Source organism: Pleurodeles waltl, chromosome 11, assembly GCF_031143425.1.
Source record: "Pleurodeles waltl isolate 20211129_DDA chromosome 11, aPleWal1.hap1.20221129, whole genome shotgun sequence".
Taxonomy (NCBI): domain Eukaryota; kingdom Metazoa; phylum Chordata; class Amphibia; order Caudata; family Salamandridae; genus Pleurodeles; species Pleurodeles waltl.
The window spans coordinates 380,526,233-380,542,940 of record NC_090450.1 but is presented as its reverse complement, the minus strand read 5'-3'; the positions used below and the strand labels follow the sequence as shown (position 1 = coordinate 380,542,940).

The 16,708-nt window shown below is 46.9% G+C and overlaps 1 protein-coding gene across 2 annotated transcripts in view; it reads left to right on the top strand.

Annotated features, from left to right (window-relative positions):
• Window positions 1-16,708, top strand: part of YEATS2 (YEATS domain containing 2) — a 1,667,962-nt gene that overhangs the window by 87,473 nt on the left and 1,563,781 nt on the right. For both annotated transcript variants that reach the window (XM_069213699.1, XM_069213698.1), the window contains exon 3: window positions 9,436-9,533. In XM_069213699.1, coding sequence (XP_069069800.1) covers window positions 9,436-9,533 — 98 coding nt within the window. The remainder of the gene's footprint in view (window positions 1-9,435; window positions 9,534-16,708) is intronic.

The window sequence follows — 16,708 nt, the reverse complement described above, 5'->3', positions numbered from 1 at the left end:
AGAGGTCACTGGTCCTGCTGGCTGGGTCACTGTTCTTGTGCAGGTTCTTCGAAGCAGGAGACAAGACGTTAAGGCTGGGGCCAAGTCAGTTGTTGTCTTTCTCTGCTGGGGGTTCAGCTAAGCAGCCTTTCTTCTTTCTTGTCAGGTCGCCGGGAATCTGATGAGCTGGGTTCAGGGAGGCCCTTAAATCCTCGGTCTATGGGTGTTTTAGGAGTTGGAGGGCAGTAGCCAATGGCTACGTCCCTGAGGGTGGCTACACCCTTCTTGTGTCCACTCCGTTTGGGGAGAGGGGCTCAAACCTAACCCTATTGGTCCCTGTCCTCCAAACCAAGATGGAGGATTCTGCAGTGAGGGGGTCACCTCAGCTCTGGACACCTTAGGGGTGGTCCTAGCTGGGGTGGTCACTTCTCTCGGTTTCCCTAATTTTCCCACCGGACTTGCCACCAAAAGTGGGTTTTGTTTGTGGGGGGTGGCAATTCCACTAGCTGGAGTGCCCTGGGGCACTGTAACCCAAGGCTTGAGCCTTTGAGGCTCACTACCAGGTTTTACAGTTCCTGCAGGGGGGAGATTTGAAGCACCTCCGCCCAGGACAGGCTTTGTTTCTTACCACAGAGAGCACAAAGGCTGTCACTCCATGTGGTCAGAAACTTGTCTGAAAGTGGCAGGCTGGCACAGACCGGTCAGTCCTGCACTTACAGTTTGGCTCACATACAGTGGGCTAATCTAAGATGCCTTCTGGGTGCATTTTTTAATAAATCCCACACTGGCATTACTGTGGGTTTATTGTGCTGAGAAGTTTTCAGTGAAGACATTATGGAGCTAGGGAGTTCGTAATGACAAACTGCTAGAGCATATACTCAGTATGGCTACATTGCACTTACAATCTCTAAGAATGGACTTGGACACCGTAGGGGCATATTGCTCATGCAGCTATGCCCTCACCTGTAGTGCACCCTGCCTTAGGGCTGTAAGTGCTGCTAGAGGAGTGACTTACCTGTGCCACAAGCAGTGGTTTGTGGGAATGGTACCCTGAGGGGATGCCATGTCGACTGTGCCTTTTTCTCCCCACCAGCACACACAAGCTGCAAGGCAGTGTACATGCGCTTGGTGAGATGTCCCCCAGGGTGGCATAATGCATGCTGCAGCCCTTGGGGACCTTCCCTAGCCACAGGACCCTTGGTACCGTGGGTACCTTTTACAAGTGACTTAACTGTGTGCCATGGGTGTGCCAGTTGTAGAAACAAAGGTACAGATTTTGGGAAAGAACACTGGTGCTGGGGCCTGGTTAGCAGGATCCCAGTCACTTTCAATCAAGTTGGCATCAACATCAGACAAAAAGTGGGGGGTAACCATGCCAACAGTGGCGCTTTCATACAGTGGGGTATCTGCATTTAAAAAAAAATCGTCCTCACCCGCCTGCCCAAGCATTTGAATTTAAGATTTTAGTGAAAATAGCACCAAAAAGCACAAAGCTCCAACTGTGGATATCTGGTCACACCGGATCAAGACAGTCACAAGCTGAGGCTGACCCCAGTGCAGTGCAGTGCAGTTCCGGCTACAGGGACCCAGCTAGGCCGGCTGAACAGAGTACCTTAAATCCTGGTATGCAGAGCGTTGCGAGGATCTGCATCGAAGATGTCGGTCCCAAGATGCTTTAAGGCTGCAATGCAGGGGTCTGCACCATCTATGAGGATCCCATCGACAAGGCTCGCAATGCTAAGTCTGGCGTTGAAGGTTTAGCACTCTTGGTGATGCGTCGGTTCTGAAGAGCTACGATGCGGAGTCCGGTGTCATCAAGGCTGCCATCTATGAGGGTTTCTAGGGCCTGTGCCAAAGATGCATAGTGCTGTGGCGTTCTGATGAGGCTGCAAAGGTGATGCAGGTCTTTGCTACGGGTCCAATCCATGCAGCAGTGGAAATGCGTTGGTTCTGCTCTGGTTTGCCTGTGCAGTAGAGGTGATGCTTCTGTTCTTCTGGATCCATAGCCTTACCTCCACTTCCAAAGGTACAGGACTGGGATGGCATGAATTAGAGGACTCACAGATGGCATGGTGCAGGTGCAAGGTTGTCAAACTTTGTTGTGTCCCTGAGGCTTCAGATCAGGAGGCCAGTCAACTAGCCCTTAGTCACTGGGTTCAAGAGATGCAGGTCCAGTCCTGCTCATTCAGTCAAGAGGGCAGCCGGTCAGCACAGCATAGCACTGTCCCGTCGCTGTTCTTCAGAGTGGCCGTCTTTCTGCAGCACAACAGTCCTCCTTCCTGGCACAGTATCCATGGGTCCCCAGGGTAGGTCGCTCCCCTGTCCTCACAGCGCCACCAGATCCAGATCCCATGTTCTGCCTTATCTTTTGCCTGCATCGCTGCCTGTGCCCCGAGTGTCTGTGTTGCCGTTTGTCTGCGTTCGCGCTCCCCTTTTTTTCTTCTGTATCCCCGAGTGCCTGTGCTGTGTGATCGCGCTCCCCTGGTTTCCTTCTGTATCCCCGAGTGCCTGCATCTTCTGAGTGCCGTCCCCCCTGCCCTCCCGCCGTCTCCCCCTCGTTTTTTTCCTGCTTCTGCGCCTTTTTCGGAACTTTGTCATTTTTCTAGGCCTCCTCGCCTTCGGAGCCTTTTTCCCGCCGCTTTTTTTGCCGCTTTTTTCACCCTACCCGCCCGCCTCCCAGCTGACTCCGCCTCCCCGGCTATCCCTTAAATGGCGGCCGCTGCGAGGCAGTGGTAGCGACCCTTGACCCCAGGGTAGGTCGCTCCCCTGTCCTCACAGCGCCACCAGATCCAGATCCCCTGTTCTGCCTTCTCTTTTGCCTGCATCGCTGCCTGTGCCCCGAGTGTCTGTGTTGCCGTTTGTCTGCGTTCGCGCTCCCCTTTTTTTCTTCTGTATCCCCGAGTGCCTGTGCTGTGTGATCGCGCTCCCCTGGTTTCCTTCTGTATCCCCGAGTGCCTGCATCTTCTGAGTGCCGTCCCCCCTGGCCTCCCGCCGTCTCCCCCACGTTTTTTTCCTGCTTCTGCGCCTTTTTCGGCACTTTGTCATTTTTCTAGGCCTCCTCGCCTTCGGAGCCTTTTTCCCGCCGCTTTTTTTGCCGCTTTTTTCCCCCTACCCGCCCGCCTCCCAGCTGACTCCGGCTACCCCTTAAATGGCGGCCGCGCCGCTGGTGCGCCAAAGGCAAGCCCGTCTGCGCCCGTCCGCGCCTGGACCGCGCACAGCGCCCGAACCCCTGGCCCCCGCACCCCCCGCCTGACCTACGACTCCGCCACCCTCGTCAACCTCAACCCCGGCCGCTCTCCGGGCTGCCACCGCGCCACCCCCAAACGGACCCACGGACCCTTCACCTGCAGCAACTGTCACTTCACCTGCCTACGGACCAACACCGCTCCCGCCAAGAACGACCCCCCCGGAAGCTATCTCCACTGCATCCTGGTCAACACCCGATCCGTCCACAGGCACGCCATCGAACTGTGGAACCTCCTCAACTCTACGAACCCGGACATCGCCTTCCTCACCGAGACCTGGATGAATCCCTCCTCGGCACCCGACATCGCCATAGCCATCCCCGACGGCTACAAAATCATCCGGAAAGACCGCACCAACCGCATCGGAGGAGGCATCGCCATCGCACACAAAAACTCCATCCGCATCTCAACCGACACCGACAACTCACTCCCCGACGCCGAACATCTCCACTTCACGATCCACAGCGACCCCAAGACCACCCTCAGTGGCACCCTCATGTACAGACCACCAGGACCCCGCACCAAGTTCAGCGAAGACATCGCAGATTTCGTCAACCCTCACGCACTCTCGTCCACCGACTACATCCTCCTAGGAGACCTCAACTTTCACCTAGAGAACCTCACCGACAACAACACCACCGCCTTACTGGACAACCTCGCCAACCTGGGACTGAATCAGCTAGTCAACACCCCCACCCACTACGCCGGACACACGCTCGACCCCATCTTCTCCTCCAGCAAACACATCACCTTCAGCCACACCACCGAACTCACCTGGCCGGACCACAGCTGCGTCCACTTCATCTTCAAGAAGACCACTGTGCTCCACCACACCCAGCAACCACCAAGAAGACACTGGAATCGTATCACCACGGATCAGCTCGCATCAACCCTCTCCCAGAACCGACCCACCAGCACCACCGACCCAAACGAAGCCGCCAACAACCTCACCAACTGGATCTCCGACTGCGCCAACCTCCTGGCCCCCCTGAAAACTCAAGCCAGCACCAACAACCACAAGAAAAACTCCTGGTTCACCCCCGACCTCAAGGACTCCAAGAAAGAATGCCGCGCCCGCGAGAAGACGTGACGCCTCAACCAGACCGAAGAGAACATGTCAGCTCTCAAGGACGCCACCCGCCAACACCACCAACACCTCCGCGCCGTACGAAAAACAGCCTACCGGAACAGACTTGACAACAACGCCCACAACAGCAAGGAACTATTTGGCATCGTCAAAGAACTCTCCAACCCGGACGCAGAGAACAACTCCATCCCTCCATCACAGGACCTCTGCGACTCCCTCGCGACCTTCTTCCTCCACAAGATCACCGACATATACAACAGCTTCCCGACCACCGACGCGAACCCCCCCCCGGAACCCGCTACCGACACCACCACCATCCTCACCTGGAGCCCAACCACCACCGAGGAGACCACCCACGTCATGAACTCGATCCACTCCGGATCCCCATCGGACCCCTGCCCGCCCCACATCTACAACAAAGCCGACGACATCATCGCACCGCACCTCCGAGATGTCATCAACGCCTCCCTCACCACCGCCACCTTCCCGGAGAGCTGGAAACACGCAGAGCTCAACGCCCTCTTAAAGAAACCCACAGCAGACCCCACCGAACTCAAAAACTTCCGGCCCATCTCTCTCCTGCCGTTCCCCGCCAAAGTGATTGAGAAAATTGTCAACACTCAACTCACCAACGCCCTGGAAACCAACGACTCCCTCGACCCCACACAGTTCGGTTTCAGGACCAACCACAGCACCGAAACCGCCCTCATCGCAGCCACGGACGACATCAGAGCCCTGACCGACAAGGGTGAGACCGTGGCCCTCATACTCCTGGACCTCTCCGCAGCCTTCGACACGGTCTGCCACCGCACCCTAATACGACGCCTCAGCAACGCCGGCATCAGAGGCAAGGCCCTCGAATGGATCATCTCCTTCCTCTCCGGAAGAACTCAGAGAGTCCGCCTGCCCCCCTTCAGATCCACAGCCACCGAGATCATCTGCGGCGTACCTCAAGGATCCTCCCTCAGCCCCACTCTCTTCAACATCTACATGACCCCCCTGGCGAACATCGCACGCAAACACAGACTCGACCTAATATCATACGCCGACGACACCCAGCTCATCTTATCCCTCACAAACAACCCCACCTCAGCCAGGACCAGATTACATGAAGGAATGAAGGAAGTGGCGAACTGGATGACAGACAGCCCCACTCCCACCGCATGGGACGACTCCTGGTGGCCCCCTGCCCTAGGCAGCACTCCCCAACCCTCCGACCACGCGCGCAACCTCGGCTTCATCCTGGACTCATCCCTCACCATGACCAGACAGGTGAACTCGGTGACCTCGGCATGCTTCAACACCCTACGCATGCTCAGCAAGATCTTCCGCTGGATCCCGACCGACACCAGGAAGACCGTCACCCACGCCCTCGTCACCAGTCGCTTGGACTACGGGAACACCCTGTACGCGGGCATCACCACCAAGCTACTGAGGAAACTCCAACGGATCCAGAACGCTGCCGCAAGACTCATCCTGGACATCCCTCGCCACCACCACATCTCAGGACACCTGAAAAAACTCCATTGGCTCCCCGTCAACAAGAGGATCACCTTCCGACTCCTCACCCACGCACACAAAGCCCTTCACAACCTCGGACCCAAACTCATCAACAACCGCGTCTCCTTCTACACTACTCCGCGCACCCTACGAACCGCCGGACAGGCCCTGGCAGCCGTACCCCGCATCCGCAAAGCCACCGCTGGAGGAAGATCCTTCTCTTTCCTGGCAGCGAAGACCTGGAACTCTCTGCCCAGCCACCTTTGCGCCATACCTGAACACCTCTCCTTCAGAAGGCAGCTCAAGACCTGGCTCTTCGAGCACTGACACCCCCCCCCCCCCCCCAGCGCCTTGAGACCCTTTATGGGTGAGTAGCGCGCTTTATAAATGCGAATGATTGATTGATTGATTGGGTCCAGAAGTGCACTGAAGTTAGTGTCTAAGGTCCAGTATTTATACCCAGTTGCTTTTGAAGTAGGGAGAAGCTTCTAGAGGTATGCCTTTGAAGTGCACAGGTGCTCTGCCTTCCTGGCTCTGTCTCCAGACTAACTACAAGGGGTATACAGCCCTTTCTGTGGAGACAGGACATAGACTATTAAAGTGTAAGTGGGACTGAGCCCAACGCTTCCCTCCCATCCTGCCAATAACTCATTCCGCAAGGTGGAGAAAACGAAATCATTGGGCCCCCCTCAGAATTTTTTCACAATTATTCTAATAAGTTGGCTATGGTTAGATATGTCTAGGCTTATTTAAACATTGCACCAAATTTCTGTTACTGTTTAAAAAAAAATGCAATACATTTTTTTCTACATAAAACAAAGCACTGTTATCTGCATAATGCTTCTTTTTGGCCAGAGCCTGGCACCCCTTTGGGGATCTCTTGAGGCCACCCGGTTTGAAGACACCTGGTCTAAAGGAGTACAAAAAGCCCAACTGTCACCCACACCCAGTCATATAACTCAGACAGAAATGCAGGCACCAAATGCTATTGCAAGAAAATGCCTATGTTCTAAAAGGGGCATTTTCAAAATTGTAATTTAAAATCTAATTTTGCCACAAATTAGGATTTTAAATTTCAAGGTCAGAGACACCAAACATGAACTGATTACCTGTTCCCATTTGGAAATTACACTTATAAAATGTAATAAGGTAACACCAATGTTAACCTATGGGCGAGTTAGGCCTTGCAGTAGTGACAAATGAATGTAAGAATGTTTCATTACCAGGACATGTAGTACAATATTCAATAAAATAAGTACATGTCCTACTTTTTAAATATATTGTACCCTGCCCTCTGGGCTAACATATGCATGACTTGTACTCATTAAAAAGAAAGGTTTAGGTCTGACAAAAGGGTCGAAATGCCAGTTTAAACCGCACACACAGGCTGCAATGGCAGGCCTGAGAAAGGTTTAAAGTGCTACTAACATGCTTGGCACACACAATTAGTGCTGCAGGCCACTAGTAGCATTTAATTTACAGGCACTGGTGCTACCATGTTACTAGGGACTTACAAGTAAATTAAATATGCCAGTTGGATATAAGACAATCTAACATGCTTTGAGAAGAGAGCACAAGCACTTTACCATTGGTTAGCAGTGGTAAAGTGCACATAGTCCTAAGGTCAGAAAGGGCCAAGTCCAACAAACAACATCTCCTAAAAACATTGTTAAAGCCAAGAGGCCTGCATTGGCAAAGTCACACCTCCTGGCTTTGTCATTGCTTGTTTTGTGATGCGTCTGTGTGAGTAGGCCAGTGGCTGTGTAAGCTATTTGGTTTAGTATAGGATGTGTTGATATAATTAATTGGGTCAGCGAAAGCATTTTGGAAGGATCTACCATTTATTATATTTCACCTCAGCTTTTCCTCTGCTCATTTGTGCGATGTGTCTGTGGGAGTAGGCTAGCAGCTGTGTAGGCTGTTAGGTTAGTATAGCATATGTTAATATTCTAATTAATTGGGACAGTAAAATTGTTTTGGAAGGATATGCCATTATCATATTTCACCTCAGCCTCAGTTGTTCTGTTCTTATTGGAACTGTTGATTCAGATTTATCTATATTGGGGGAATATTGTGTCCAGTCTAAACTCCTCTGAAATTTCCCGGTGCATGTTAGTCGTCAGTTATAAGTGGAAAGCCTAGCATCATTTGCAGGGTCATGGCTGCAAAGTAGATGGTCCGTTTTTGTGATTCCAGGCTTCATGCAAGTATATTGGTTTTCAGTGGGGTTTTCTTTAATTAGTGTGGGTTGCTCTGAGTATTAATGGTGCAAAGTGATCCCTTATTGCATATTGAGTGGACAGCCTACAGGCTTGGGTTGAGGGGACAATTTTTGATATACAAATTGTTTTCAGGCCTTCAAGAAATAGTACTGTGTGTGTTGGTGTTGTCAATAGAGCTTGCGTGTGTGCTTAAATAAGCAAATGTGACTCTGAGATGAAGGCAAACATGGCTTTGTAGGTTGGAATTGAGGCTTGTGCAGTATCCTATGACATTAACAATGGGACTTGGGAAGACTACTGTGAACCGTCTCATTGCAGTTGGAAAAAACGAAGATTCAGTTATTTTCCAGAAATATGTCCATTGAACAAATTGAGTAAATCTAAGAAGTTGACTGTGACCATAGTACCATATTGTGATTTAGGACAGTACAATGGCAATACCATGGTTGCTGCTTGTTGAAAAATGGCACTAAAATATAGGAAGTCCCCAGCTCCAAAGCAAATTCGAATGTAATACTGGTAAATTAAGTATTCTGGGTTGATCAAGGCACATAGGAGTAGTTAGATCTGACCTGGGGTATGAAACGCCATGGTTTAGTCTTTCATAGGGAATGCAGTATTTTATTTCTATTCTCTTAAGAATTGAAAATGACTCACTACTAAGGCGTGGGCACCTGTACAGCTATGGGTGGAGTATCCTTTTCTGAAGAAAGCTACCTGAGAAACTGAGGGTAAGTAGTTATATATATTCTTGGGTGCAAGCAGAAGGTTCCTATGGACCATGACTTTGTCACTTGTTGAATACTGTCCTACAGATGTAAATTCTCAGAGGAGCCCATACACTGGCAGTTGTAAATGTAAAATTTTCTACATAGACGTTTTAAGGAACCCCTGAAACTCAAGAATAACTTCCTGCTCTGTTTAAAATTTGTATCTGCTGGAAGGCTCCATCTTGCTTCATGGGTGTGCTTAAGAGAGAGTTTTACAAGTGGATGGTAATTTAGGATCACTAAGGAATCATGGGAAAGTTCAGAGAAATAAATGTGCCCTTCGGCAGTTAATAATTATACATCTTGTTTTAATTGAATGGAGCTCAATGTGACTGCATCCAAGCTACTGTGGTATATAATTGAAAAGGAAAATAAGATGGCGTTTGGGAAGAAGGGGAAATTGAGAGCCAGGGGGTAGTGAAAATGAAACAGAGGTTTGCTTACAAAAGATGAAGTTTAAGAAGCAACATTTTATTGCTAATCTTTGGCTGCTTGGGTCTCGTTCCTTAATTCAATCAGGAATGTGTTCAGTGTATTTATTTTGAATATATACACTCCTTAGCTAAACTGTTTAAGTAATAATCATTTCCTGTTGAATCCCACACGGATACTTAAGAATTGTCTCTCGACAGCTCGGGATGCTGCAGTGCAAAAGATTGAGGAAATAATTAAAGAGCAATTTGCAGATGAGATGAAGAATAAAGAACATGAGATTGAAGTCATTAACCAGGTAACTTTCGCATAGATTTTCTAAATAACAGTTACTAAAATGTTAATTCAAATTGTCAATTTGGTGTTTTTTGTGGAAACCTTACTGTACTTCCATTAGATTTTTTTGATGCATTTTTAATTTTAGAATTATTTAAGGATTTAATCTACAGGCAACATTTTCCCAGGTAACCAGTTGATGTACACTTGTGTGGTGCATCCTAGAAAAATTTCCCTGATTTTATACAGTTATTTAATCACCAGTATTTTATATCACTGTTAAACAACTATTATGTTGTCTCCTTTAACAGAGCAGTGGGTTGCTGGTGTTGGCAACAGAAATCTTGGGATAATTTTCCCCATGATCTGAGTAAAAAGACTTTTGGTCACCCACCACTGCCATTGTTTTCTACCCCAGTTATATTGTCTCTAGTCCTCAAAGGACGTATCACCAACCCTCCAGGGACAAGGTTCACAAGGACAGACCAGTGGGTGAACTAGCTCCCACCTGGCAGAGACTCTAGGTATTTGGAATTCTCTGTTTTTTTTGTTTTTTTTCTGAGAAGCCACAGAGAATCAAAGTTTTATATTTTGCAAGTTTTGCATTTTGCATTTGACATTAACCTAAACCGTAAAAGACTAAAGGCAGTTATAGTAAAAATAAGAAAAACATTATAAAATGCATATATTAGAATTGTTAATACAGAGTAAATACCTAACATTTTATTAAGAACTAACAAATGCCTGCTTTAATGTTCGGCCAGTCTACTAGAAATGTAGACATTCTAAGCCCTTCATAGGTCTTGGATAGCAATGATACATCCTTTGAGTTTGTGATCCCAGTTTGTGAACAAGATGTTTAGTGGATCATCATATAATTTCCCCTGAAATTATAAAGACGCTTTCTGTATAAATAAAGCCTACAGTTTTTATCCACAGTTCCCTTTAAAAATGTAACACTTGTTCTAGCATTGCATGCGCTAATGAGAAAATGGGTGCAAGGACTGTGCAAGCCATTGAGCTCAGTATCAGGCTTTGACATAACAATCCTGAACATTAGCAAAGGCAAACAGGTTAACTTAATATTTGTATATAATTTATACAGGCAGTTAAAAACCAGCTTGAACCAACAGAAGACTTTCACAATGTGAGCCCATTAGTACACAGCCATTTTACCATACCTTACAAGGGAGCAGCACCACAGTCAATATATGGTAATTATTTGAGTGATTTCGAACACCTCAAACAACATCAATTGGAATGTTTAAATATTGCTTAGCTATCTTCCTAGTGGTTTCGCCCATGGATCTCGATCCCCATGTGTCATCCACTTACTAATCTCTTATTTCATTTCACTCCTAATCTAAACTTAATTTTATCAGACCCTTGCTTGCATTAGTGATTCCCCTAATTATCTTCCTTGAGTTAGTGCATTCCTCCCACTCCTCGCACGGGTCTCCTCCACGTTTCTGATAACTACTCACTTTATTCAATCAATTCATTCGACTTCATTTTGGTGGAGAAAACCATGAAAGTACATTGTATAAAAACATATAAAAAAACTAGTTAAAAATACAATTATAGTGCAATTAAAGTGCATAGGTTAAAACATAGACAACAACTACGAGGGTATACCAAAATGTATACTCCCCTAGTAAGTATAGAGATTGCAGGTGTAAGTGCAAACAACATGATTAAAAAAAGGTGTGTTAAAACATAGTGAATAGCAGCATATATTACAGGGTAAAAAAGAACAGTTCGACAAGTTGAAAACCACATCTACCATCATAAGCCCGGGTTCTCTATGATCTGCAGAAGCAAAAGTGCATGTGCATTTTAGAAGCACGCTCCCACCTTTTTCCTATGTAGCCATACTGTGTAGAGATAATGGTTAATTCCAAAGACCACAACCTGGCTTGTATCAGATCTCAGAATACAATGGGCCACCGGATATTGCCTCACCCACAACAAATTATATAGTGGTTTACGCCATTTTCACCTAGGCCTGGCGTACTTTGGGCAAAAAAAATAAAATGATCTTTGTCCTCGCAAACATAACGTCAAAATCTGCAGGCTGCTGAGGTGGATTGGTGGGACTTCCGTTTGTTTGTAAACTTGTTAACTAGAAGTGTACTCAGTCTAAATTGTATATAATGTGTATGAGCAATAGTTGGTTGAATCTGATCAAGGTACACTTCTTTAGCTGGAGATGGTTTGTATGCTAGGAGCGCTCCAATCAATCCCCTAGATTTTGCTTTATTGTAATGTTCTTTATTTTTATTTTTTTATGCTAAAACTCAGTTTTTACTCTATCCTTTGTACTGGCCCCAGTGGTCAAAGGATTATTCCAGTACTCACTCAGTCCCAGTTGATGAGACTTTACAAACTTGAACCTAGGGAGCGACTGTACTTTGCTATGAGTCAGGACTTTAATCACCGCCAACCTGTAGTGGTGGAGCTCTGGAGTAGACCACAGCCTTATCCAATACAAAAGGGGTTATAACAACTGTAAGACACCCATCCTTTTTAAGCCATGTATTAAATTATAGTAGTAGCTTGAGAGCACTCTGTGACAGGCTCAAAAGAGATCTAAAAAAATAATTTTCTTTGGAGATCATACCTTTAATATCTGTAATTCCACAAACCTCTTTGCCTTAGAGCGCAGCAACCTGTGCTTTTTCACTGTACACATCTATGGCACGAGATGCAGATTTGGGGCCAGTTGCCCTTAACTTCTTGACAATCGCTGAAGCAGAGTGTAACAGCACCATCTCACTTTTCTCAGTGTGTGATTTCCAAATCCTGCTCTTGTCGATTCTGATACCCCAAAAGTCAAATTTGCCTACCTCCTGGGGGGCTCTCCTTTCATCAGCGGATCCTCCGCAGGACCAGGTCAAAGGCTGCCCTGAGGTCCACAAAATCCAAATATAGATAGTCCCCAGAAACCCTAAGATATTTGCCACAATGAGATCGAAGTGAAATGTGGTCAACTGTGCTCACCTTGGTGGGGAACCCTTCCTGTAGTGGTGGTAACATGGAGGACTCATCAATCCAGTCTTGCACTCTAGCCAAGATCTGGCATTGGAAAACCTTCTGCAGGCTAAATATAAGGCTCTTAACACTGGGTCATCCACCCGTATACTGGTATGATCATAAATTTGGAAAAAATGCTCTACCCACTATTGAGCTTGAATTGATAGTTCTATGGGACTTTTTAGATCGAGGACAGCCATGCATAAAAATGTACCAGGAAAAGTCTAGAATCGTTTTTGCTGGATACCTCGACCAGAGCATTCCAATTTGAATCTATTCAATTCTGTTTGGTGCTCTTTATCAGCTGTTTATAGTTTGCACGGGCAGCCCACATTTCTTCATGGCCTCCCTTTTTGATGGCTTTAGTAAGTAGGCCCTTCGCCTTCAGGCAGGCCTTAGAATACCATGCAGGAGACTGTGCAGAGGGAGGTCTTCTATCATTTTAGGCCTTTGACAAATGAACCTTCAGGGCAGAATACAAAGCAAAATGATAGTCCAGTAATGAGGAAGGACACATCCCCAGAATTTTCAATAAGTGGTTTAAGGATGGTATTAAAATAGTCATAGAGACCTGCTCGGTGCCCATGTCAAGACATCGTTCTGCCAACTTAATAAACGTCCTGTTAATACTGAGGCTAACTATTGTTTCAGATTTTTCTCCCCAAACAGCAGGGCTCAATGGGAAGGGGCCACCCAGTGTGAGCTTCAAGGCATGATGGCCACTATCTGTTTATGTAATTATTTCATAGTCCAGTGCCAAACGCGAAAAGTAAAAATCCAATAGAGCATAATCAATTCTACTTTGTGTGGTAGTCGTAGGCAAATGTGTTGACACACTTTAGATCAGACAGGAACCTCCCATTACATGCACAGATTCATGTTCAGAGTAATGAAGATTTGTGTAGCTACCGCTGACCAGGAAAGTAGGGGTTCACCCTCTAATAGAAGGGATGTCTCTAGCCTCATCTTCTAAACCAAAGACAGAGGATAGTCCATCCAGTGGCTCAACGGTGGTGTTAGTCACCCATGATTAAAAGTAAAACTCGCTATTCTCTTGGCTATGCTTGGCTATGCAAGTAGATGTGGTGTAGGAGATTGTTTGTTGCGTGGCACTGAACGGTTGTAGACAAATCAATATTGTAACCATTGCCGCCCCTCAGGGGCAGACCCAGGACATCATTGCAGTTAGTGTCCAACCTTTTTACAGTTACGTAGGGTGTATTCTTAACTCATACTATGAGACCGCCAGATGGGCTCCCTGCTTTAGGTGGAATAACTTCAGTACTATAATTTGTGTGTCCTGGTCTGAAGACTTTTTCCAAAGCCCATGTTTATTGTAAAATTATTATATTGGAAGAGTCAATGAACAGCCCCTCACTCCGGGTCCAAAAACGTATTCTTCAAACCCGTAATGTTCCATGACAATAAAGAAATATAATGTGGAGACACTTTAGAGGTGGGGGATGGGGGCTCTGCAGGGGAGATAAGTGGAGATTGCTGTGCTAAGATGGAGCTGGGGGACAAGTGGATCCAAGTAGTGGATGTGCGTATTAGACATTTCAGTGGCAGTAGGCGTAACTGCAGGAATAAATACTATGTGCTCTATTGAAGCTGCAGTCATCATAGGTTGACCTCCCTCACCACCCTTTCTATCGTTATCACACCCATTCATTGCCTTGGAAGTCTCAATTTGAGCTGACTCTAAGCAAATGTCCCTGTTCCCCAAATGTTAGTCGATGCATACAAGATCTAAAAGTTTCTGGAACCTGTTACTGACTGGGAAAGTAGTTCTCTGTTCCACTGCCCTATCTCTTTTTAGGGCCACACCCAGGCAATACTTTTGGGTATGGAGGGATAGAATAGTGGTAGAAAAACCCCAGTGGAACAATGCCTTATGCCTGAACCAACCCCTTCCAACAAAGGCTGGTGCCACAATTAATTAATCGTTCTGCAAGATTTGAATTTTATAGTTCACTTCCATTAAGTCTTCACTTACATCTTTGGGTGAACCAGCCACCCACCTGACCCTTCTGTCAAATATAACGTCCCTGAGCTCATTGATCCTAAAATCAGTATTCAAGACAGCCAGTGACACTTTGTTCTTTAGCTGAAGGGTGGATTCTTCTTTGTTAGAACTTAAATGTGGGACATTGGTCAGGATAGCCACATAGGGGCAACAGTAAGGGAGAAGTTTGAGGATGTCCTGAATAGGGTGTGATTGACTAATTGTTGTAATTTTAGCTGCTTTGTCAAATTTCACTCTTTGAAAGTTTTTGCTGAGGTAGGCAGAGTGACTGGACAAACATATTATCGAGGGCCTTACTCTTTTTTAACATTGGTGGCCCTGGTGGTTCTCGGGCCGTGTGTTGGTCTGTTTGCTTGGCTCTTTTTCCTCTTCATGGGGGAGGGGGGGGGCATCCTCACTGGTAGAGGGTGAGTCATGTATGGGCATTATGTTGGAGGGTGGGGGGTGGCTGTAGATTTGGGGGAAACAATCTTTACAGTAATACTTATTGGAGCAGGAACGGGGGAGCCCTCCACATCACCCATCTATTTAAATGATCCCGAAGGCCTCTGATGGGGCTCGCCCAACTCCTCCATCTCCAGGGAGAGATGCCATTCTGCTAGGATAATTTCCTTATCAATGACCCCCCACAGCGCATGCCAAAAAGGATACCAGGGCAGTCTTCCTGTGTTTTCTGGGGAGGGCTTTCTTCTCTCCTGGAAGCTTTCGTTTTGACATTTTCCGTGTGCTAGTGTCACTAGCCTGCCTAGCTTTCGATCAAATAACTCTTACCATTTGCAACCAGAGAGCGAGGGTCAAGGGAGGTGGCCCAGCCCAGCCTCTTCCGGGTGATGACTGGCACAAGACGGGCCCCTAACCCGGGTGCGTCCCGCGCAGTGGGATTGGTGAGGGTTCTTTTCAGTGCGAGGACAGATGGCCCTGCCCCCTCATGACTTGTCACTGCAAGCGCACCTTCTGGCATGTGTTGAAGTGGAGGAAGGGGTCTCTGAGGCCTGCGTAGTCCGTGAGGGCAAAAGACCCCTTTGATGATTGCAGATGTCACTTTGTTTATTATATTCCTTGACATTTTCCTACCTACATTAGGGCCAGCTCATAGTTTTGCGTTACGCAAGTTAGTTCTTCCTTAAGATTTGTCAGTGCCTCTCCTTTACGCAAAGAAACATCTGGCTCCATATCAAAAGTCCTATTTATTTTTTGTACCCCTTCAAGTCAAATGGACAGCGGACTGCAAGTAACCGGTGAGTGTGTCCAGTGTGCTACTGTTAATATATCTGGTTAAACTATGCATTACTCTGCTCTTTTCATCATCACCTTTCTGTTAATTTTTCCCTACAGATTTAGAATTAGTAAATTGTCAATAAATGCACCATAAAGTAATGGGTGTTGGGACACTCGGAAGCACTTTATTTCAGGACCGACTAGGTAAGGCTTGGAGCTGCTGGGATCCCAGTAGAGCGACTGTCACTGTCCAGTGCGGGGGAAGCAATTGAGACACATGAAACAATCCTGCTTCCGCAAGCAGTACAGAAACCAAAGGAGGATTTTGAAGCATTCCATTAAAAAGCACGAGTGGAAGTTGTAGGAGGCTGGCCTGGCTTGTAGTGGGTACCAGAGGTACTTACACCTTGTGCCAGGTCCAGTTATCCCTTATTATTGTAGAAGAGATGTTTCTAGCAGCTTAGACTGATAGAAGGTAGCTATGGCAAAGCAGCTTAGGCTGAACTAGGAGACATGTAAAGCTCCTACTATACCACTGGTGTCATATGCACAATATCATAAGAAAACACAATACACAGATATACTAAAAATAAAGGTACTTTATTTTTATGACAATATGCCAAAAGTATCTCAGTGAGTACCCTCAGTATGAGGATAAGTTATATACACAAGATATATGTACACAAACCAAAATTAGGTAAGTAATAGCAAGAAACGTAATGCAAACAGTGTAGAATTACAATAGATTGCAATAGTAGCACATAGGTATAGGGGCAACACAAACCATATACTCCAAAAGTGGAATGTGAACCACAAATGGACCACAAACCTGTGTGAGCTTGTAGAGGGTCGCTGTGACTGTACGAAAACAGTGAGGGTTAGAAAAATATCCCATCCCACGACCCTGAAAGGTAGGTGTA